This window comes from Lygodium microphyllum, chromosome 5 (genome assembly GCF_053477565.2).
Source record: "Lygodium microphyllum isolate KBCC chromosome 5, Lygodium_microphyllum_v1.1.10, whole genome shotgun sequence".
NCBI classification, from domain to species: domain Eukaryota; kingdom Viridiplantae; phylum Streptophyta; class Polypodiopsida; order Schizaeales; family Lygodiaceae; genus Lygodium; species Lygodium microphyllum.
The window spans coordinates 33,391,614-33,416,490 of record NC_141139.1 but is presented as its reverse complement, the minus strand read 5'-3'; the positions used below and the strand labels follow the sequence as shown (position 1 = coordinate 33,416,490).

The window sequence follows — 24,877 nt, the reverse complement described above, 5'->3', positions numbered from 1 at the left end:
ACACACGCACACACGCACGCACGCACGCACGCACGCACGCACGCACGCACGCACTTTGTGCAACCACTTTTCCTCAATCCATCAATGTACCAAGAGGGGGGGGGGGGGGGGGGGAGGGTTCTCATTGGCTAGTCAACACATTGATAACAAACATCTATATGTAGAAATATACATATTATAAATGAAACAACTATCATGTTGATATTGCTTCAATGTGTGTTTAATAGGAACTAAAAGATTGGATCCAAGGGATGCATGATAATTTCTTTCATATTATCTAAAGAGTCTAAAGTTTCGCCCAACATGGCAACATGAAGTCTCTTCCTAGTCTGATGAAAAGGGTCAAAAATTTTCAATTAACTTCCTAATCACATCCTAGCTATTTAAAAAAGGAGGGATCCCATCTTATTAAATGCTCATTATCTCTAACTTTGGAGATGAATTAATAGTAACTAATAATGGCATTTCTCTCCTTTTTTGTCTTTCTTTCTTTTTCTTTCTTTTTACTCAAAATCCTTAAATTTGACATGTCAATAACCCTCATTAATATCCCAATAAGAAAACCATTTTAATTATAATTAATTTCTATAAATTTAACTAGTTCAACATGTCTTATCTTTTTCATTCACATTATTATTTTCTTTTGGTTTTTTCTAGTAATTTTCTTGTCTCTCTTTCTCAATCTCTCAATCCCCTTTCTATCTATTACAAACTCTCTTTGCCTCTTTCTCATTCATTGTGTTAGTGTGTGATATTATCAAGAATCTTGAGGTTTTCGAAGGGTTCTCATATGTGCCATTAGCAAATAGTTCTAGAAGGGGTTATTTGGATGATGAGGACTCCTACTTTCTCAATCTACGTAAGTGCACTTCAAGAGAAGTTTAATTTTCACTAGAACTTTTGTTGTATCTTTTTGTATTTGCATTTTTGTTTTAATACTATAAGAAAGATTTAAAATAAGATGTTATAATTATTGCAAACCTCTATCTCTATTTGTGTAAGAGATTCTTGAAGGTGTTCTTTCATATACAAAGAACACACACTCTCTCTCAATTTATATACATGATTCAATAAAAATCTCATTGAGAATAGGATGCTCATTTTCTTTTTCTGTTTGCAATTGTAATACTCTATCAAAGCTCTAAATACAACTCTATTTGAATGTTGCAAGCCTTTCTCACATTGTAAGCCAAAACTCTGTGTTGTGCAAAATTAAAAGTTTGAAGACATGAATGAAGCTCTTATAGGAAGAAGACTCATATTCAGATAATGGTGGAGGACCCTAAGAAAGGAGCCTTGAGCAATTACTAGGGAGTTTATTCTTTGTATAATTGCATGCAAACTTTTTTATCATGCTAAAATCAATATACAAACCTTTTTCATGCTTATGTGAAATGAAAACAATATATTATCCATTTTGCATTCATTATATCTTATAAGGATTGTGAGTTTCATATTCTAAAATGCTAAGTTTTTGCAGCCTAAATCCTAAACCCTAAACCTTAAACTATTTATATCTTGAACATATTTTGAGTTTCATTATCTAAAACACAAAGTGTTGGGGCCTAAACCTTAAACCCTAACCACATTGTTCTAGTTTAGTGTAAATTTATTATTTGAGAGAAAGGTCTAAACACATGAATTGGGATTAACCAACAGAATCCAATTCTCTCCAAAATCCTCTTGATCTTTATTAAAGTTTCACAATTTTCAATAATCTTTGATTTAAAAGTCTAGATGGTTCAATCATTGGAATATCTAACTCAATAAGCAAATTGAGATCATGTGTAGGGAGCCCTTCCAACCTTCCATATGGCATTTCTTGGAACACTATTTATCACAAAGTGAAAGTAAAATATCTTTGTATAAGAAGAATACTTAACAATTAGAGTGAATGGGGTTGCTATATTCTACATGCATGATAGTGAATGTAATTGTAAGTGGTTCCATTGTTTGCCATTTCACACTTTTGATGGAAGCACATCTTCACAGACTTCTCATGGTACATCTAGACTTTCATTGAATAGAAAAATGTAGATAAAATACATGGATATAGTTGCACAATGAGGTTAAAAAAATCCTTTTATAAAAGGCACCATGTGAAGATATTTGAAGAATATAATTTTCTACCCTACAATTTGAAGCACATTATTTGTCATTTCCTGTGAAAGTTGACATTTTTCTCTCTTTTATCTATTAAGCTTTTGAGGACTTTACAAGAGAGAAACATTGCTATGCCAATGTCTTTGGTATTGTATATGTACATGTGTAGACTTTGATGGCCCCTAAAAGAAGCCATAGAACTAAGTTGCTAAAATAATGTAGTTAGAACTAAGGTGCCAAAAGAATGAAACTTGGAGATGAATGTGTACAAGTATGTGCGATAATCAATATTTAAATGTCACTCTTAGGTCAACGAAAATGTTTCTACTTTCTAATTTTGAAAGGTAAAGGGTTGACACTTTGCATTTTTAAAGGAGATGTTCATGAATACTATCATCATTATGAGATATAGAAACCATGTGAAGTCCAAATACGAAAGGAAGAGGGGTACTAATTAACAAGTCAAATATTTGAGTATATTGACTAGAGCCAATCTCCCTCTGCCTCAAAGTTTGGCACAATGTTAGTGATCATTATGGAGTATTACTAGGCTTTGCATCAATTAGGGATTGGATAACTTACAAGATTCTCTTCAATTTTCCTAAAATCAATGACTAGAACCCTCTTTATCAAGGATATGTCAGCCTTAATAGAGACAATTGACTATACTTAATGTGTCTTATAAAATAATATCTAAAGCAATATCCTTTTAATTGAAATTCTTGCTTGTAAGAATATTGCACAAGGCCCAATATGGTTTTTTACATGGACATAAGATAAAAGTTGCCATCTTGAATTTGATTGTAGCCATTGAGCATATAGTGAAGATAATGGGTACCTTTATACTAGTGAATGGGGACTTGGACAAAGCCTATGATAGGCTGAGATGGGATTTCGTGCTAGCTATGATGGAAAAGATTGGGTTTGGAGGCAATTTCTATAGAATGTAGGCACACTATTCTCAAATGCCTCAACAAAGGTTTGGGTCAATGGCTACAAGTCACATATCTTCAGTTAGCAAAGGTCAATCGGACAAGGGTGTCCCCTTGCCCTGTTAATTTTTATACTAGCATGCGATCCTCTATTGTTAAAGGCATTGTAGTACAAGGTGGAAAATGTAGTCCTAAAGGTGATCTCCCTAGAAATCTTATATAGTTTGGGAATTCCCAATATAGTTAATATTTGGCCGCATGATCAAATCTTGTCCCCTTACTTGAAAGTGGAGTCTACCCTAATTACTATATAGGTTGTGTTTCCAAGTCCCACTTTGAAGCATGGATTAAGATTTAGCCACATGGCCAAATCTTTACCCCTTATTTGAAAGTGGGACTTGGGAGATTCCCAAATTCTCTAATATAGTGTTCATTACTAAGATGTAATAGAAAATTGCTAAGTACTCCAAACTACTATTGTCTTTTGCAAGAAGATTGATAATAATCGACAAGACCCTAACACCCATAGCCATGTTTGTTACAATAGTCACAACATTCAACAAGAAGCAAGAGGAGATTTTGAAGAAGGACTAATTTTCTTTCTATACACTCATGGATCCTAAGAGAAGTGGCACTCGATTGCATGAAACACAATAGCCAAAGCTAAAAGAAATGGTGGTTTGGGACATAGAAGGAAATGGGCCATGGAAATAATAAGTAGAGGAGCCCTCTCGAGGGGGGAAGGTGAGATATGCTAACATGGAAAGACAATATCTTGGCATTAGCTACCAAAATATCCATTAAAGGCTATGATATAGTTAGAAAGCTAGTAAATGGCTAGAAGGAGGTTATAAAAGGTTTGAGATGGAAGAATGAGAAATCTAGGAAAGGAGACAACATAATAGTACAACACTTATGGACCTTTCAACAAGCTTATGAGGGCAGGGTGCCACCCATCAACCCCGATCCCAAACAAGTCAATAAGACAGTACTTAAGGGCCTATTAAGATGGACCATTCACACACAGCCTAAAGTAACTGACTTATTTAATGTCCCACACTTGTTGATACAGCTAGACACAGCTAAGACTCTGTCGGTCACACACATGAGCTTGAAGTCTCAACACTCCCCCTCAAGCTCAAGATAAAACATGTATACCAAGTAGCTGTTGGAATTGACTGAACTTATCTTTACCCAAAGACTTGGTAAATATATTTGCAACCTGCTCATCAATCTTCACATGCATAATGTCTACTTTACCTGCAAGAACCATCTCTTTGATAAAATGGTAGTGTACCTCGATGTGTTTAGTCCTGGCATGATAAATCGGATTTGTTGCTAGGAGTACACTACTGAGATTGTCGCATAACAAGGTCACTGGAGCATCCACATGTATGTCCAAATCAGCCATAAGCTTAAGCATCCATGAAATCTCACATGTTGCCAATGCAACACCCTTGTTCTCTGCGTCAGTGCTAGACAATGCAATCGTAGGTTGCTTCTTGTTGCTCCAACTGATCATCCCACTTCCAAATCCAAAAGCATAACCACTTGTAGATCTACGATCATATGAGCATCCTGCCCAATCTGCATCAGTGTATCCAACGAATGTCAAGGGCTTATCTTCCACATAAAACAACCCATAATCTACAGTGGACTTTATATATCTCATAATCTGCCTAACAACATCCAAATGTGGCTTTCTGGGCTTCTGCATAAACTATCTTATGAGCCCAACAAGATAACCCAAGTCAGGCATGGTGCCGGTCAAGTAGATTAAACTTCCAACCATTTGCCTGTACATAGTTACATCATCAATTTCAACTCCAGTGCTAATATTCAACTTGACATTTTGATCAAGAGGTGTATCTCCAGTGGTTTACATTTAGCCACGCCATATTTCTTCAGCATTTCCATGGCATAGTGTTTCTGTATCAATTGTAAACCATTTTCAACCTTGATCACCTCAATACCCAAGAAATACTTCAGTTCATCTAAGTCTTTCATATCAAATTTAGATTTTAGCATTCGCATAACATGTTGTATCTCCAAGTCATTATCATCTGTGATTATCAAATCATCAACATAAATAACTAGTACTACCAAACCTTTGTCTGTCTTTTTCGTATACCCAAGAAATACTTCAGTTCATCTAAGTCTTTCATATCAAATTTAGATTTTAGCATTCGCATAACATGTTGTATCTCCAAGTCATCATCATCTGTGATTATCAAATCATCAACATAAATAACTAGTACTACCAAACCTTTGTCTATTTTTTTTGTAAACAATGATTAGCTCTGCCAACAATGAATCCCAAACTCTGCAAGTAATCACTGATCCTTGCATGCTAGGTTCTCGAAGCCTACTTCAGCCCATACAATGCTTTTTTTAGTTTACACACATAATGTTGAAAATCAGGGTGTAGATACCCTTCAAGCTGATCCATATAAACATCCTTTGCTAAATCACCATTGAGAAATGCATTCTTAACATCCATGTGCTGCAATTTCCTGCCTTTAGCAGCAACCAATGGGATCACTGTTCGTATGGTTGCCATCTTGGCAATAGGACTGAATGTTTTCTCATAGTCTAACCCATACCACTGAGCATATTCTTTAGCAACCAACCTGGCTTTATACCTCTCTACACTGCCATCTGACTTGCATTTAATCTTGTAGACCCATTTGTAGCCAATGGTCTTCTTTCCTTTTGGCAATGGCACAAGATCCCATGTTCTATTTTCAGCCAAGGTAGATATTTCCTCATCCATAGCTGTGCACCAATTTTTATCCATCACTACTTCAGCATATGTAGCAGGTTCTTTAACCTTCGTCACCTAGGTTCTTTAACCTTCGTCACCTTTGTCATATAAGCATAATGCTTTGCAGAGTAACCACTGTAAATCAGCCTATCCACAGGGTACCTGACTCTCTCTGAGCATTTAAGCTGTGATGCACTACTCGATTCCCCTCTCTCATGAGGCGGAATGTACATGTTCTGTCTAGTATTAGCATATATATAGTCGGAATACCAAGCTCATTGTCTAGACTGTCAGCTGAGTCATAGCCTGAAGTCATCATGCTAGGTGTCATTATACCAGATGCATCCTCAAGGACCTTTTCTTTCCCTTTGCCATACATCACATCATTACTCCCCCTCACTAACATAGTGGTGTCAGTGGATGGTGAGCCAGAGCTCCGCAATCTCCCTGTCCATGGAGATACCATCGTACCACTAGGGCCTATCAATACAATACTCTGCTGCGAATCAACTGTAGAAACATGTGTAGAAGGCATATCCGATGGCACTACAGCTGGTGATGCATACCAAGATGCCATCTCATCAAAGATAACAGCTCTGCTGATTAGTGTCTCCCGAGTAGAGGGATCATAGCATTTATATGCCTTCTTCTCCTGTGAATAACCAATAAAGACACACTTATGTGATTTCAGATCTAGCTTCTTCCTCTTCTCATTAGGAATGTACACATAAGCAAGGCAACCAAATCACGCTTGTAGCCATACAACTTCTCAAATGGGGTCATATCATGATAACCTGCAATGGGAGTCCTGTTCAAGATATACATGGCTATCATAATAGCCTCAGCCTAATAATAGAACGGCATGTTCTTCTCATTCATCATTGCATGCACAGCTTCCATTAAGACCTTGTTTTTCATTCAGCTACCCCATTTTGCTGTGGAGTGTAGTTGCATGTAAGCTACCTACGTATGCCATTTTCAACCAAAAAACTATCAAACTCATTTGACACATACTCCCCCACCATTGTCAGATCTCAAACAAGAGATGTAGCGATTAAATTCCTTTTCAACTTGTTGCTTAAATTGCTGAGAAATAACAAACACCTCATCCTTTGTTTTCAATATATAAACCCAAGTATAGCGATTGAAATCATCAATGAATGTCACATAATACCTAGAGCCTCCCATAGATGCATTATGGATTGGCCCCACACAGTAGAGTGAACCAACTGCAATGGTCGCTTACTATTTCTTACATGCTTGACAAATAGCAACCTTGACTGTTTACCAAATCGACAAGCATCGCAAACATGACCAATATCTGTGTAGGCAAACTTGGGTAGACTTGTAACAAGCTGTTTCTTCTGCATCATTTGTAGCCGTTGAAGATCAACATGCCCCACTCTTTTATGCCATATTTCTAAATCTCTAACTATGCCGCCAGAGCCATGGGCAAACATGGCTGATTTCAACTGTGGCAAAGTGGCATCAAGAGTAAACATCCTACCATTCCTATGACCACGAGCAATCAATTTGCAGGCATTACCAAACTCCTCAATGAAGCAACTATGCTTATTAAACCTAACCTACAAATTCTACTTAGCATCTGGCCCATAGACAATAGATTTTTAGTAATTGATGGGACATGCAGTACATCATGTAAATTCTTCTTCTTGCCATCATGGATTACCAAAGGCACTTTGCCTTTATGTTCAATGCTATGCTATGTGTCATCCCTTGAGTATACATAGCCATTCCTCTCAGACACCATGTCAATAAACCAGTCATCACCATGAGGAGTCATACGATTCGATGCCCTCGAATCAATATACCAAACAACATCCACAGTAGACTTCTCAGCAGCCCTGTCTTTCACATATGTCATGGCAAACAGTCTATCCCCACCAGAAGCATCATTTGTCTAATTGGATGATGCATAATGTCCATGTTGCTTACTCTTTTGATTGCCATGCTTCTTTAAACAATCATTGTCAATATGATTATATTTTCCATAGTAGTGACAATCCTTATCCTTATTAGGATTGTCAAATGGACGCTGCTACTGCCAGGAGCCTTTGCCTCTAGGGCTAGATCTCCCCCTGCCTCTGAAATTTCCATCTCCTCTTGCATTTGAACCGTACTGGTTATTATGACCATAATATACATTTTGCTGGCCTCCTCTACTAGAACCATAACCTCTACTATAATTGCCATGGCCATGTTGATTCGAATAGAAGACAACATCCTTGCTCTTAGAACTGCTAGAGCTTGTAGCCAAGCCAAGTTTAACTTCCTCATGAATAAGCAATGCAACTAGCTCATTGAAATTCGGCATTTCAGCCTATTATATTGTCAGTTCTATCTGCATTTGCCATGTTGCAAACAATGCTTAGCTACCTACAACTAAGACTCTATCGATCACACACACGAGCTTGAAGTCTCAATAGTATGGAATGAAGAAAGGATGTATGGAGTGTGCAGAGCATAGATAAGATTACTCCAAAATTCAATTTGGTGCCACCCATCAACACTAATCCCAAACAAGTCAATCAGATAGCACTTAAGGGCCTATTGAAAAAAAAAGATGTATGGAATGAAGAAAGGGTAGAAGCGTGCATCATAGAGGAGATCATATTTAGGGCTTTGAGAAAAAGGGGCAACGTGCTTAAAGTGGTGCATATGATGCTAGCTCACTAATGATTTTGTGGCTAAAGGTTCGTTAACTATGTAAATAGCTTTACTATTATTTTCAATATAATGGTTTTGTGGCTTAAGGCCTATCAATTGATGTAAATGGCCTTCCTATTATTTTCAATATAATACAAGCAACACATTATAAAAATGGAACCCTTTTAATGTTTGGCGGCCTATAAGGAGCCTTTCCAAGCATAAAGATGGCCTAGGCCTTTTGTAATTTGGCAAAAATATGTTTAGCAAGCTGAGTGACAATGAAATGGAAAATGGGTAGCCATAAGCTTTACTCCCCATACTTACACAACATAAGAATCCTTTTAAGAGAAATTTTTGTTCTCCTCTCTTTTATATGGAATTACTCTAGAGTTATAATCTATTGTGAATAGGGATCAACTTGAATAATCTACTTTTCTATGATAAAATTATTGATATGGATTTCATACTAGGACATATTACTACTTGATTGGTACACATATATTTGGAAATTTACAAAAAAAAAGAGAGGAGATGCTCCCAAAGTATGTGCATGGACAATGTGAAGCTCTATTTTGTGTTAAAGAAAGAGGTTGAAATGACTCTCCTTATATTATGATAAGATATTATGCTTTAACTTTGTGGTAAGCTTGAAACAAAACCTTTTTTGGTTTAGTGGATTTGTTGATGATTTCATAACTTCCATTATGGACTAAAATGTAGCTTGTAGCTAATTTCTTCTACTTCTTAGCAAAATTTTGTTTTGTTGGATCTGTTGATGATCACATTTCTTCTCCTAAGAACTAAAACGGTGGCATGTAGCTAATTCTTCTACTTATTAACAAAATTTCATTCTTTGACCCCAAAAAAGTTTGTACTTTATGCATTAGTCACTTTGGGAGTACATAGAATTATATAGATTCCCAACTTGAAAATGTAGTGTCACTAATTTACATAGGACAACATATTTTGCGAGCACATAAAAATGTATAAGACATAACACCCCCTAGCACTAAACCCCATCTATGCATATGATGCCCATCTAAACCCATGAAAATGCATTGTATGTGAGCTAGCAATCGAGAATCTGGTAGGGATGTGTGAACATGCCCTTCATTGATACCCATCTAAACATATGAAATGGATTGTATGTTTGGGAGCAATTGGAGAATCAGGTGGAGATGTGTGGACAAAAGCCCTTGAAAGTTCAAATGGGAAGGTTCACTATCTTAAATGTTCACTCAACCATAATATGTACAAACACCAACAAGCATACACGTGAGACTATAATCTTGGGGGGGGGGGTGTGAACCGATGAGGGGGGATCTGAGTTTAGGAAAATTCTATGAGGATTGGTTTTTTGTTGTCCCGTGCGAGAAAACAAAAGGGTTAAGAAAACAAAAAAAGGGTAATGCAAACAAAAGAGAAAATTTTTCGGTGATGGTCGTTAGGACTCAGGAGTGTCCGATGTGGCCATCAGATGATTATGAGGGTGGAGGGGGTCAAAGGCAACAAGAAAACATGAAAGAGGGTATGTCTGGTTCGCACTTGCACTAGACTTTTTCACACTTAAAAGCTTTTAGGATAGTACTAGGAGGACTCACACACACATACACAGTCTACATGTAGGTAGGGAGCTAGCAGGCAGAGAGAGAGAGAGAGAGAGAGAGAGAGAGAGAGAGAGAGAGTGTGTGTGTGTGTGTTTGTGTCTAGAGATGATATAAGGTGTCTGCCAGCCCGACCACATTGGGACAACCAGCTTCTTTCTTCTCCTTTCTTCCCTCTTCTGAGTCTTCTCCTTCTTCTTCTCCTTGTTGGGTGGCATTCTCTCTCTGTTAAAGTCAATAATAAGCAGCTGAGTTCAGTTGGATATATATAGATAGACAAAGATGGTTGAGAGTAGCTTGACTCTGCGAAAGAGAGAGAGGGAGAGAGATATTGACATAGATGGTTGAGAGTAGCTTCGACATTCTGAGAGAGAGTATCCCATACCCCCCTTTGAGCCCCATCAGCTAGCCTAGCTCCCCTCTCCCCCATCACCATGGGCTTGCAACCCCCTCCCCACACTGCCCCCCACAGCCACTTCTGGGACTTCCTGCAGCAGCACAACCCTTCCTCCTCCTCCTCCTCTTCCTCCACCCCTCCCTCTCACCGTGCTGACAGAAGCAGCCACCTCCTTACCTGCAGCCCTGAGGAGCTACAGGCCTCCTGTCACCAGCAGCTCGCGCTCGCCACTCGAGACTTCCTCGCCGGCGGCGACGTCGCCTCTAACCTCAGCTCCTCCTGCAGCGACTGGAGCTCTCGTGGAAGTAGGAGTGAGATCAATTTCCAAGAGCTTTCTCAGTCACCTCAATTGCAGCACCATCTGTATCAGTACCAACAGCAGCAAGAAATCATGAGCTCCTTTCATCCACCTAACAGTGGTACTGCCCCCTCCCTGACCATGAAACTCGTGCAGCAACGTCGTGGGCCGGCTGCTGAGATGAGCGCCCAATTTGAAGATGACGATGATGATGACCGGCGGCACCGCTTTTCTGAAACTGAAAATGGAAACGAAGAGGATAATTCCGCTAGTACCCTTCTTGTCAAGGAGGTGGAGAGCACTGTGCAGTCAAAACTCTGTGCTCGTGGCCACTGGAGGCCTGCGGAGGACGACAAGCTCAAAGAATTGGTTGCCCTGTATGGCCCTCAAAACTGGAACTTGATAGCAGAAAAGCTGGATGGAAGATCAGGTAACGGTCACTAACTGGACCACGGATGATAACATGGGTTATTGATATGGTTAGGTTAAACACCACACGATGCTTGGATAATCACTGGACAAAGAAGGATCATGCAAAACCTGGCCTCCTGTGTGTTCACGGCACATGATATGCACACACAGGTTGATGGGTGGTATCTTGTCACAGTACATGACATGCACTCACAGGGTAATGGATGGCATACCAAAATGGGTCTCCAGCTCATAAAATGGAAATCTTTCATGGCTTTTTCTGGCAGTGGATATGTTGGTGCAAGCCTCTGTATGTGTGTGTGTGTGTGTGTGAGCTCCCTGCATAGATTACTGATGACACTTGTTTTGCTTGCACAGGTAAGAGCTGCAGGCTCAGGTGGTTCAACCAGCTGGACCCTCGGATCAACCGAAGACCTTTCAGTGAAGAGGAGGAAGAGAGACTACTGGCTGCCCACCGCGTCTATGGAAACAAGTGGGCTCTGATAGCTAGGATGTTTCCTGGCAGAACTGATAATGCAGTGAAGAACCATTGGCATGTGATCATGGCCAGAAAGTGCAGAGAGAACTCCAGAGCTCTCAAAAGGTCAAAGAGGAACCCCCCTTCTAACGGCTTGACCAATGGCAACATCGTCGATGCCAGCGGCCACAACCGCAACAAGAGCTCTCACATGGGCCAGAACTGTACATATGCTGCCAATATGAACCACCTTGGCTTGAACATGCTTTCTAGTCATAAGTTTTGCTCAGCATCACCTGTTCATCACCATAACCAATATCCTCATCATCATCACGTTCCTAACGACCGGCACCGTACCGCCCACGCGATTGCTTCTGTATCAAGCTCGGGCACTGGTGTAGCTTCTGTTTCCTCTAACTTCAGCAACTCCACCAACCTCTCTACTGAAGTATCTCAAGCGCGCCATTGTATCAGTAGCTCTCCTTTGTTGCTCAACCATCATCCCATCCTTGTACATGCAGACAATTCGCCACCACGGCCGCATGAGTTGCAGGGTGCTTGTTCACATCAGCAACAATTATATAACGAGCGTCATCAAAAGAGTGCAGGTATGGCTTGAATCAGAACCAGTCTATTCTTTCTTAGCTACGGTCGTTATATTTGAGAACCTTTTCTTGTATGTTGCTCTTGCATAAGGATCCCTACGGTGCCCCTTTGCATTAACAGGCCTATATCAAGTCACCACGCTGCATAGCATAACTGTTTCTTACATTCAGAATTAGTCACACACACACATGTACACACACTCACTCACTCACTGACTCTATCTTTCTCCCCGTAATACACACACACACGCTAGCGCGCGCGCGCGCACACCCACACACACACACACACACACACACACACACTCTCTCTCTCTGTACTGTTTTTGTTGTCATAGATTCTGAAGGGCACTTTCGTTTGTCTTGACAATTGTCCCTATGTCTTGTCATCTTAAGGTAGTATAACATCCATGTTTGATTTGCGTGCAGGTCTAGAGACACAATGGCCAGTAATTCAAGGGTCTCAACCAGGGTCAGAAGCAGCAGCTGCACAACCGAATGAACTTCAGAAGGCCAGCAATAGCAGCAGTGATGATGACTCCACTAACCACAAAGATCATAGCAGTGTAAGTGATAGCAGAAACAGCAGTAGCAACAAGCCATGGTTCATGGCTTCCCCCAACTGTCCTCACGAGGAGGCCATGCAAAGCAGGGTTCATGGTTTCATAGACTTTCTAGGGGTCGGAGCTAGCTAAAACAGTTACCCAACATAGATTAGGCCCCTCTTTGAGCATGGCCAAGTCTTCAGATAACCCTCAAGCCCCTTCTAATGCTTATGCTTTGCATAAGACTAACTTCGCCAGCTGCATCATTTCGAGGCCAGGACCTTCTACCTAGCTGATCAAGAAAATCTTTGGGGGAACAAAATTGGGGTTATCTTCTTTAAGGGGGGATAGAATGTTTAGGGTAAGAGTTTCCCGATCTTCAAGTATGTGTCCATGGAGGTTCAAGTCCTGGATTTGTAAGATATGCCTTTAAGGCATCTTGGGATTGTTCTTACCTTCTTAAAACTTCATTCTCTCTTGTACTTTCATTGATTATCCTTTTGGTTCATAAATCTATTCTCTTCGATCCTCCTTTGGTCTCATGGATTGTTCCTATGCAGTGATATGCCTTCGTACTTGCAAATTAATTCTTTGTTGAGCTTTGTGGAGTCTAAAGAAAATGTTAAGGATGAAGATGGTGTAGTAAGTTTTTGACCAAAGGTGGCTTTAATAGCTTAGTTATATTGAGTGGATCTACTTTAGTCTTTGAGATAAATCAATATCCATAACTCCATTGATATCTAGGGTTCAATGACAAAATAGCCATAGCATGCACATGTGGATTCAAGCACACGTGGATTCAACCTATGCCACTTGATAAAATCAAGTACGTGTGTGTGAATGAGTGAGGTTGACTTGTACTTCTAAAAGGCAAGGGAGTTATTCCATCCACATCTACTAATATTCTCAAAACTTTGCTCTCGCAAGTATTGGCCAATAATGAATATGGCTTGGATGAGCCACATAGCTCATTGATTTATTAAACCTTGAAAGTAGTTCGAAATGTTGTTTTCTTATATATTAGCATTCCTCAGGCTGAAGATGCTTCACAAGGAAAGCGAAGTTGCCACATTTCACTCCCTGTAAGAAAATTTAAGTCTCATTTTTCTCTCTAAATTTTCACACACACACACACACATTGTACTCCCTCTTAAAATTCTCTCCACCCTCTATGTCTTCTCTCCCTCCCCCCCTCTCTCTAATTTTGTTGTCCCTAATTTCTCTCAAACTTATTTGTCTCTCAATTTCCTCTCTCTCTCTCTCTCTCTCTCTCTCTCTCTCTCTAAAATTTCCCCCTCGCGCGTGCGCGCGCACACACACACACACACACACACACACACACATTTTCTTCTCTAATTTCTAACTAAATTTCCTTCTCTCACTTTTCTCTCCCTTCGTGTGATTGTTCGACTATCCATCCCTCTCTTCTCTTCCTCTCTCTCTCTCTCTAATTTCTCTCCCCCTCTTTGTCTCATTTGTTTCCTCCCTCTTTGTTTTATTTTTTTCCTCCCTCCCCTCTTTCAAATGTTTTTTCTCCCTAATATATATATATATACCTCTCTCAAATTTCTCTCCCCCTCTTCCTCTTTTTTTTTTTGGTGTAAATCATTTATGTGTCTCCCCATGTCATCTATTGAGGTCCACATGTCTATGCCACGCTTTGCCTCATCTCTACACTGTTGCCTTTGTGCCATCATTATGCACTGCCTCACCACCTTCCCTTGTTGACTAGTCGCATTGCTCGTTTGAGCCTTGTTCTATCACACATCTAGCTTGTTGCCCACTGCCATTAGTCATGCTTTGATGTGTGTGTGTGTGTGGAGAGAGAGAGAGAGAGAGAGAGAGAGAGAGAGAGAGAGAGAGCAAGCCTTTGAGAAGGCGGGAGAGGTTTGCAAGCTAGGGAGAAGGGTGGAAGGGAGAGAGAGAATGTGTGTATGTGAGAGTAGGGTTGTTAGACAACTAAAGGAAGATAGAGATAATAGGCTTTGAATTCATATGTAGGTTTGGAAATGTTGTAGGTTTGGGAGGCTCCTTGGACGTCTTAGACCTCTTGAACCTAGAGCTAAAATAATGATATAATAGATAGATATGTATATATATTGGAGAAACGATGTGGGCTCAAAGTAAGCAATACTTGTAAGCATAAGAAAATTTGGAATTTATACGAACAATTGTGTATACCAATCCAATTTTATGGGGTCCAACTGTAGTCAAATGTATCGTGATAGGGTTTTAGTTTCTTATGTGTTTTTATCACTAACTTTGGCTTAGCTCTTGTGTGTAGTTCACATCTATCATGGCTTTGTCATTTCTTGTTGTTTTACTAGTGTGAGGTGATTTTTCAATGAATTACTCAAGATCAAACAATTGCCCCTTATATCTTTTAGGTAGACTCTTTGCCATGTGCAAGAAGGGTGGTATTGGGATAATGAACTTATTTGGCCCAATTATTATACAAACGTAGTATAGATATCAGACATTAAATTGATATGCTATTTTTTGGCTAGTCTATTCTTTGCCTTGTGCTAGAAGGGTGGTACCCTAGCTAGGATGTGATCTCGTCGGTTGAAATTGAACCATTTCTCACCACCATATCTCTAGAAGAGGGAGAAAGAGTACAAATGCCTAAAAATTAGACCATCACACCTTTCTGTTTTAATAATGACATGAAATGTTTGTAGTAGTTGTTGTAATGATGTAATCATCACTTACACAAGTATTGGCTTTGGGTAGTTAACATTGTAAACAAAGCACGAGACTGTTAGAGAATATGAGCTCCTATAAACATCAAGTTAAGAATTGTAATCATTTTGGTGGCAAATTAACAAGTGGGATGAGTGGTGAAGTCATTTGAGGCTTTACAATGCATTGCATTCTCATCCACTATTGCAGGAAGCTTTGAGAAAGCTAAGTAATGGAAAAATCATTGTGCCCTTATATTGAGTGTTTGCTAGGAAATATAGCATGGTGATGCTAAATCTCAACAATGTCCAAAGTATTGAAGGAACTTGTAAAATTCCAAAAGAGTCTACAAGTTCTTTGCCTCAGTGCACTACTTCTCTTGTTAGAAACAACTCACTTGTGAGAGTTGTGTTGTACTCTTCTTAACATTTGGGTAGTAGTGAGTGCACTACAAATGCATTAGAACCATTAATTGTTGTTCTTGTACACAAGTAAAAGCCTCTAGGCAATGCTAGATTCCACATTGAGAAGTTGTAGGTAAGAGCACCAACTACTAGTGATTTCGATTTTTGCATTGTAGCACTTGCTACTAGCAATATTTTCTAATGGATTGTAGCTCTAGTAGTGCAACATTGAACATGTGGACTAGCATGCAAACAAGCTAGTTTACTTGTGATTAGTTAACTGCATGTGCACATTTGATTAGTTGCATGTTCATAAAAATAAAAAGGATATACCAAAATCAAAGTCATCTACTCTCGAGTGTCATTATCTCCTAATTGGTCTTTCCAATTAACCAAACTTTCTCATAGGGTGGTCACTATTTTTGAATATATCATGATATGCAAGTAAACACATGACATGTTTTTAGTTATTATGACCTATGCATACATAAGGATTTCCTTTGTATGGATTCTTCTACAGAGAGGTTGGTTACATTCTAAGGTAAAAGATTGTGCTTATAGAGACCATTTAGAAAAAGGGAATTTTCTACATTAGGGGATATGTAAATTAACACATGTGGATCCATAGGCAAGTCCATCCATCATGTAAAAATCCCATGTCACAAATCCAAAGAGCTATAGGCATATAGAAGGGAGATGATATGACTATACAACGTATGGAACTACAAAGAATTGTGAAGAAGCTAGTGAATTTCCCTAATCAGACAATTTTGGACACAATTATAGAGAACATCAAGGCATCACTAAGCATGGTCAAAGGTGTGGAAGGTGCAGATAAGCTACAAAGGGAGTAGCACTCATGGTTGCTAACAATGTAGCAAAAAGATAGAATAGTGATATGAGAGTTGCTAAAGCCCTTGGTATCCAATCAAGAGCATTGAAGAAAAATCATGCTAATGTGCAAGCTAAGAAGTTCGAATGGGTAGGAAAAGGTCACAAGCGTAGGACTGATTGTCTAAGTGAAGAGATTGTTCACTCTAACATTCAATTTCTACATTAGGGGATATATAAATTAAGGCATGTAGATCTACTAGAAAGTTCATCCATCATCTAAGAAGTCCATGACACAAATCCAAGGAGCTATAGGCATATAGAAGGGAGATGATATGAGTTAAGAGAGTCCAAGGGTTGAAGCTACCTACCCAAGAGACCCTATGCATGTCATGTGTAAAGCTACCTACCCAAGGATTGAAGCTAGTTACCTAAGGATTGAAGCTACCTACTTAAGAGATCCTATTCATGTCATGTGCAAAATGAATGAATCTCTCATTCTTGTGTAGAAACTCTTGAGTCTTGCTTCCATTTTATATTTCTTGAATCACATTCATCTACACCCAAGCAGAGTTATTTTCCAACTTATCTCTCAAATTAATCAATCTCTATTGGAGCAATCATTGTTTTTGAATGTATCATGCTATGCAAGTAAATAGATAACATGTTCTTCATTATTGTGACCTATGTATAATAGAAGATGCCTTTATATGGATTTTTTTATAGGGGTTGGTCAAGTCATTAGGAAAATTATAAACTCAAAAATGGGCCCTTAAAAATATCATAGTTTAAGAGGTAAGCCTTTTGGATTGTCCAATAGGAAGATGGGATGTTGACATCCATGGAGGGTGAATCTTATCTCTCCAAATCTTAGGTTTTTGATTGGAAAAAAGGGGTTGTGGAGATTTAAAAAAGAGAAATGAGTAGTACAAAAAATTTGAGTATGTTTATCCTCATATTTTCTCCCTCTATTTTGGGCATTTTTGAAATTTTCTTGTTTTTCCTCCCCTTGACTCAAAAATTGAGTCACAATTTTTTTTCTCCTTGCTTTATTTTAATGAATTTTCATTGCCATTGAAGCTTCATAGTGAGAGTAATTAGGGTTTTGATCACTCCGCTTACTTTGCAATTTCTTCTTCATATAACTGTAGATTTTGAACAAAACATAGGTGCCCATCTCTATTTGTGTTTTCTCTTTTTTGGTTGTCTTTTTGTAGCTTTTGATATTGCTGAATATAGGAAAAGAAAACAACAATAATTTGAAAGGAAAAAAGCATGAAAAGCAAATGTGACAAGCATGCTTGAACTATTGTAAATGGTTACAAATAGAGATCTAAGCCATTGTTATAAGCGTGGGTGAATAAACAAAGATTATACCTCTTTATAAGTGTCTTTAGCGTAAAAAGGCCTCCTCATAAGCTATTTTTGGGATAAACATGAAAATTTCTTTACCTATTGCTTTAGGTAAGGACTAAAAGTTTTCCTTATACTTGTGGTTGTAATGTTTTTTTGGCTAAAAGAGTCCATTAGGACCAAAAACACTTCAAAAAAGGCACTTGTAAGAAAATGATTAAGTTGCTAATTAGTTGAGATTTTGAAGAATGAAAATACCAAATTTGGTTGCTCAGATGTGATTAATGAGAGAATATTGAATTCATTAAAGAGCTCAGCCATTGATTGTCCCTAATCTTTAATATATGTCAGGGTTACATTTTCCACCATTTCTTGTCTTGGAACTTGGGAGAATTTGTATTTTCGAGAAATGTCCACCTATATTGCAGTTTGTCTACTCCTGCATCTTCTTTTCACATGCTCTTTCTCCATTCTCTTCTTTGTGCTTACTTTCTTATCAATGTAACAACCTACTAATTTTTTTAATATTCATGACTACGTGAGATATGCTGGGGAATGTTATAATGGGGTGCTTGGCTATTGTAAAAGGTTATACTCTACATCTTACACATACATGGCTCATATGAATGAAATGAGAAAAGCATTATATATTACACAGACAAGCATTTTTGAGCTTACAAATAAGATGACATTTTGAAAAATGCTAATAAGTCATTACAAGACAAGCTAGCACACTTAAAGAAAACTCCAATAGGATTCAAAAAAGAAAGAGACCATTAAAAAACACTACAACATATAGACCCAATAGCGATGTTTAAAGTGCTTGAATTATTCATGGAAAAAAGTATTCCCATCATTGCTATTCACGTCGCTATTAGCGACGCGATCGATTTGTCGTTATTAGCATCGCTAATTTGGTTAATAGCGACACAAATAGCGACGCTTATAGCGATGGTTGCAGAGTAAATTTCCGACACAAATAGCGATGGTTACAGAGGGGAAAAAAATTAGGTGGCAGGGCATGCAGCCCTGCCACCCTTCTAGCTATATGCACTAAATATTCTTGCATAATTCATTTGCCAATGTCACCTACACCTAATGTCTAAAAATTATGTATTATATTTTTTTTAAAAAAAAAGAATTTTTTGATTGCAAAAGCTAGATATAATCAATTCAAAAAGGTATTTTGCAAGGAGCTTTTTCATCACTTGCTTAGGCCCGAGAAGAAAAAGAGTTTGTGATTGCAAAAGCTAGATATAATCAATTCAAAAAAGTATTACTCAAGGAGCTTTTTTATCACTTGTTAGGCCCAAGAAGAAGAGCTTCACTTCAAGCTTTCATTATAGTCAAGACCCTGAGGTATGAATAAGTCCCATTGATCTTCTACTCACTCTAGCTTATTCCAAACTTTTTCAAGTCTTTTTGGGGGAGCATTTGGACATTTGTAAGAGTTATACCATGGTGTTAGAGCCCGAAATACTTATATAGAGAGTGGTAGTGTCTCTAAGCTCTACTTCTTCCTTCTTGTTTTTATCTACATCTAAGTCATCTTCTATCTCTTCTTTCTTGTCTTCACCCTCAATCTCAATGGATGGAGGTATTTTAAGATCAAAATAATCAAGCTCATCCTCCCCCTTCTCAAACTCCATTTCTTGAGCTCAGACTAGTTGCTATACTCCAAGTAGATCCCTAAAACGAATGAATTTTTCTTTACCAAGTGATTTGGTAAAGATATTAGCTACCTGGTCTTCTGTCTTCACATGAAGTAGATCAATCTGTCTTGCAAGTACCATTTCTATGATGAAATTGTAATGAATCTCTATGTGTTTGGATCTACCATGATAGACGGGGTTGCTAGCTAGCATCCATATACACCTCAGGTTGTGTACATAACCCTCACGCTACTCCATATATACCTCTTCAAGCAAGTCACCATTCAAGAATGCATTTTTGACATCCATCTGTCATAATTTTCAGCCCTTAGAAGCCGCTAATGCAATGACTATTTTCACCCTTTCCATCTTGGCAACTGAGCTGAAAGTCTCCTCATAATCTAGGTCGTATTGTGTGCATATCCCTTTGCAACGAGCCAGGCTTTGACTTGCATTTCTCTTTATAAACCCATTTGCTTAAAGACATTGAGTACCTCATCCTTGTACTTCCGAATGTACAGCCATGTGTATCAGTTGAAATCATCTATCCAACCGACAGTAGATTCTTGCAAATTTTGTTCTGCCATCTGTCCAATCGACAATAGATTCTTGGTAATAGAAGGTACATGTAGTACATCATGTAGGCTCTTCTTTCTGTCGTCATAGCTGCAGCAGTCTACCTTCCTACTGGTGGGTCCTCCCGCACTCGTGCCCAAAATCTTTCCATCCCTTTCAGCTTCAAGTCTTGCATGACTTCCCGAACAACGTCCTTATGAAAATATATTTTCGGGATGAGAAGCTCGTATCTGCACTGCATTCTCCTTGTCTCCCGAAGGGCAATAGTGTATGGTTTCCATCTTCTCTCCTTCTTTGGTGGTCGTTGTGCTCTATGGGGAGCACCTGTTGCTGCACTAGAGGAGGCTCCACCTTGTGCTCCAGGTGGCGAGCTTTGGCATGAGGCCTTCCCATGGCCGAGAAACGGGGACATGCTTGCTTGGTGCCTGCCATGCAAGCTCGAGGAGGGCAAGATGGAGAAGAAACAAAGGTTGAGGGTTCCCTCCTTCTCCTTTGTAGTTGTCCCCTCTCTTTTAGTGGATGCGGTGGCAATGGTAGTGGTAGTGGCAGCCTCTCTCTCTCTCACAATCTCCCTTGTATTGATCTATCTCCCTTCTTCTCTCTATACATCTCTTCATCAACAAAAAGAAAGAGAGAAGTAAAGAAAAGAGAAAAACAAAGAGAGAAGAGATAATGCACTTACCTCAAATCTTGAAGAAGAATTCTTTCACCCTTCTCTCCTTCTTCTTCTTCTCCTTCATGGGTTCCCTTATTCTTCTTTGCAAGTGTCCCCTCTCTTTTTGTAGTGGATTGGCGGTGGCAGCTCTCTCTCTCTCTCTCTCTCTCTCTCTCTCTCTCTCAATCTCCCTTGTGCACGTTGATCTTTCTCACTTATTCTCTCTATACACTCTTCATCAACAAAAAGAAAGAGAGAAGTAAAGAAAAGAGAAAAACAAAGAAAGAAGAGATAATACACTTACCTCAAAGCTTGAAGAAGAATCTTTTGGCGCTTTTCTCCTTCTTCTTCTTCTCCTTCACGAGTTCCCTCCTTCTTCTTTGTAGTTGTCCCCTCTCTTTTTGTGGTGGATTGGCGGTGGCAGCGATTCTCTCTCTCTCTCTCTCTCTCTCTCTCTCTCTCTCTCTCTCTCTCTCTCTCTCTCTCTCTCTCAATCTCCCTTACGCACGTTGATCTCTCTCACTTCTTCTCTTTATACACTCTTCATTAGCAAAAATAAAGAGAAAAGTAAAGAAAAGAGAAAAACAAAGAGAGAAGAGATAATACACTTATCTCAAAGCTTGAAGAATAATCTTTTCATACTTCTCTCCTTCTTCTTCTTCTCCTTCACGGGTTCCCTCATTCTTCTTTGCAGTTGTCCCCTCTCTTTTTGTGGTGGATTGGTGGTGGCAGTGATCTCTCTCTCTCTCTCTCTCCCTTGTGCACGTTGATTTCCCTCACTTCTTCTCTCTATATACTCTTCATTCAACAAAAAGAAAGAGAGAAGTAAAGAAAAGAGAAAAACAAAGAGAGAAGAGATAATGCACTTACCTCAAACCTTGAAGAAGAATCCTTTTGCACTTCTCTCCTTCTTCTTCTTCTCCTTCTCCACGAGTTCCCTCCTTCTTCTTTGCAGTTGTCACCTCACTTTTTATGGTGGATTGGCGGTGGCAGCGACCTCTCTCTCTCTCTCTCTCTCTCTCTCAATCTCCCTTGCGCACGTTGATCTCTCTCACTTCTTCTCTCTATACACTCTTCATCAACAAAAAGAAAGAGAGAAGTAAAGAAAAGAGAAAAACAAAGAGAGAAGAGATAATGCACTTACCTCAAAGCTTGAAGAAGAATCCTTTCGCGCTTCTCTGCTTATTCTTCTTCTCCTTCACAGGTTCCCTCCTTCTTCTTTGCAGTTGTCCCCTCTCTTTTTGTGGTGGATTGGCAGTGGCAGTGGCCTATCTCTCTCTCTCTCTCTCTCTCTCTCAATCTCCCTTGTGCACGTTGATCTCTCTCACTTCTTCTCTCTATACACTCTTCATCAACAAAAAGAAAGAGAGAAGTAAAGAAAAGAGAAAAACAAAGAGAGAAGAGATAATGCACTTACCTCAAAGCTTGAAGAAGAATCCTGTTGTACTTCTCTCATTTTTTTCTCATTCGGGAGTTCCTTCCTTCTCCTTTACATTTGTCTCCTCCCTCTTCGTAGATGGCGGCAGTGGCAGTGGCCTCTCCCTCCCTCTCTCTCTCTCTCTCTCTCTCTCTCTCTCTCTCTCTCTCTCTCTCTCTCTCTCTCTCTCTCTCTTGTTTACAAACTTGTAAAATGCCATGCTCGGGTTTTGACACTTTTTTATGAAGTCTCTCTCTCTCCCGTTTTTAATTTCTCTCCATCTCTCTCTTCCTTCCCCTCCCTTCTTCTCTCTATTTCTCTCCCTCCTTCCCTCCCCACTCTCACTCAACTCATCTCATTGCAAAGACAATCAAATATAGAAAATAAAAAGCTTAAGAAACAAAGATATTGAAAGAACTGTCACCCAACCTCTCTTTATCTCTCTCTTTCCCCTCTCCCTTTACTTTTCTTTCTTAACCTTCTTTCTCACTCTCTCATTGTTTTTCTATTTCTCTTTCCCTCTCTCTCACTCTCTATTTTTTCTCTCTATCTCTCTTTCTCCCTCTCTCTCTCTCTCTTCTTTTCACTCTCCTTCCTCTCTTTACCTCACCCTTCTTTTCTACCTCCTCCTCCTCTCTTCCTTCCCTCTCCCTCTCTCTATTTCTCTCCCCCTCTCTTTCTCTCTCTATTTCTCTTTCTTTGTTTCTCCCCCCTCTCTCTCTCTCTCTCGTTGTTTCTCTCACTCATCCTCCTCTCTCCCTCCCTTCATCTCTCATTTCTCTCTTCCTCTTTCTCTTTGCTTCCTTTCTCTCCCTCTTTCTCTCTCCCTTCCTCCCTTCCTCCCTCTCTTTCCATGTATCTCTTTGCAAAGAAAAAAAAAAAGAAAATAAGAGAACAAAAAAATAAAGCAAGAAGAGGCAATGTACCTACCTCAAAGGCCTGAAGATGAAACCCTTTGTACCTTCTCTTTGCACCTTCCCTCCCTTCTCCCTTGCACACTTCTCTTTCTTCTTCATGTATAGCGGTGGTGGCGGTGATGATAGTGATGAGCTCCCTCTCTCTCTCTCTCTCTCTCTCCATCTCAAAGCTTTAAGCTCTCTCGCTCTCTCTTTCATTATTTCTCGCAAATGTTTTCTCGGCAAATGTTACGCTTGGGTTTTCGAAACTTTTTCCTTAGACCGGCATCGCTAATAGCATAGCTATTAGCATCGCTAATTCGCTAATAGAATTAGCAACGCTAATAGTGACACCACTTTTTTGCGTCGCAAATGGCCGTCACTATTGTCCCATTTCCTTGTAGTGAAATATAACTAGCTTGTTTGAGAGAGTAAAGAAAAGAAGATTGAATCTTGCAAAGAAATATCTTTGACATTTTAGGTATTAATATTCGAGAGAGTGAGAATAGAATCAATTTTTTAAAAGAGACCATGAATAAGAATGATATTTTGAGGGTTCTTAGGTCATCTCAGAATATGGATTTGAGAGGCCCAACTCTCAAAGAATTGGTCAAGGACTTAAAGGACACAGCAAAACCAAACGAAATTGTAGAGACGTGATACTATGGGCATTAGTCGAAAAGCTTATCGGGCTATCTCAATATTATGGTTTAAAAATCTAAAATGTAATAGAATAACTACATTTGGGTTACCTCAAGTCCTAAGAGTATCGGTTGCAAGGACTGCCATGAATCGTAAGATTCCACAAGTTTTTGAGGAATGCATTCATATTGAAGCATCTATGCCATATGAAAAGACAAAAATAAAATCTACAATATATGGGTTGATCTAAGAAGAGTGCAGATTGTAATGGTTCACATGTATAGACTCACGTTAGAGGAATGTCACGGTGTTTTGAAGTTTACCTTGAAGTTAGATGAAGCACAGATTCAAAAAGGACAAAAGATGAAAAGAGTTAGCATTTGCATCATGAACAGGGTATTGGAATACAACAATGGTGGGGGTCAAGCACCAGTGCATAAATTCCAGTCAGAGATGGAGATTTAGTGGGCTAGTGCAGCTCGGGTACCAGTTGAGAATCATCAAACACTAAAATGGTTGTTTACTCATACATGTATTCCGAACATTATTAAGTCTCAAAGTGAGGAGAAATATTGGTTGTTGATGGGACTGGTAATTTTAATGTGGAATGGCACATGAGCCCTGACTTGAAAACTATCAAGTGTATGCTTGGAATATGTAATGGGGCAAATGCAAAATATCCTTGTATTTATTGCATGGAAAGTGTTGGGTCTAAAGATTGGAGCAACTTGTGCCTTGTAAGAAGAGCCCCAACTAGAGACTCTATCGATCTAAGTAAAAAAATAAACAAGAAAGATATATGGGATTCAATTCTTTCAATTCCTCTTACGAATGTTCATGTATGTACTTTGCATGTAGAGATTAGAATTTATTGATAAACTTCTCAGGTTGCATCTCGACTATGCATACTCAATTAAGCCTTTGTCTTTATTAGATGAGTGTATTGACAAATGTGAGGAATTACT

General features: G+C 39.1%; 1 protein-coding gene across 1 annotated transcript; it reads left to right on the top strand.

The window, feature by feature from the left end:
• The first annotated feature begins 10,104 nt into the window (after positions 1 to 10,104).
• LOC148035666 (uncharacterized) lies at positions 10,105 to 13,330 on the top strand. Its single transcript, XM_087677671.1, has 3 exons — positions 10,105 to 11,198; positions 11,558 to 12,265; positions 12,689 to 13,330. Exons 1-3 carry the CDS (start codon positions 10,508 to 10,510, stop codon positions 12,952 to 12,954), a joined length of 1,665 nt encoding a protein of 554 aa, XP_087533797.1. The 5' UTR covers positions 10,105 to 10,507; the 3' UTR covers positions 12,955 to 13,330.
• Positions 13,331 to 24,877: the final 11,547 nt, after the last annotated feature.

Bases quoted from the DNA above. Each gene is read 5' to 3' on its own strand.
- LOC148035666 (XM_087677671.1), top strand. From the start codon at position 10,508: ATGGGCTTGCAACCCCCTCCCCACACTGCCCCCCACAGCCACTTCTGG. The intron at 11,199-11,557 runs GTAACGGTCACT...TTGCTTGCACAG, and splicing joins AAAGCTGGATGGAAGATCAG to GTAAGAGCTGCAGGCTCAGG. The intron at 12,266-12,688 runs GTATGGCTTGAA...ATTTGCGTGCAG, and splicing joins GCGTCATCAAAAGAGTGCAG to GTCTAGAGACACAATGGCCA.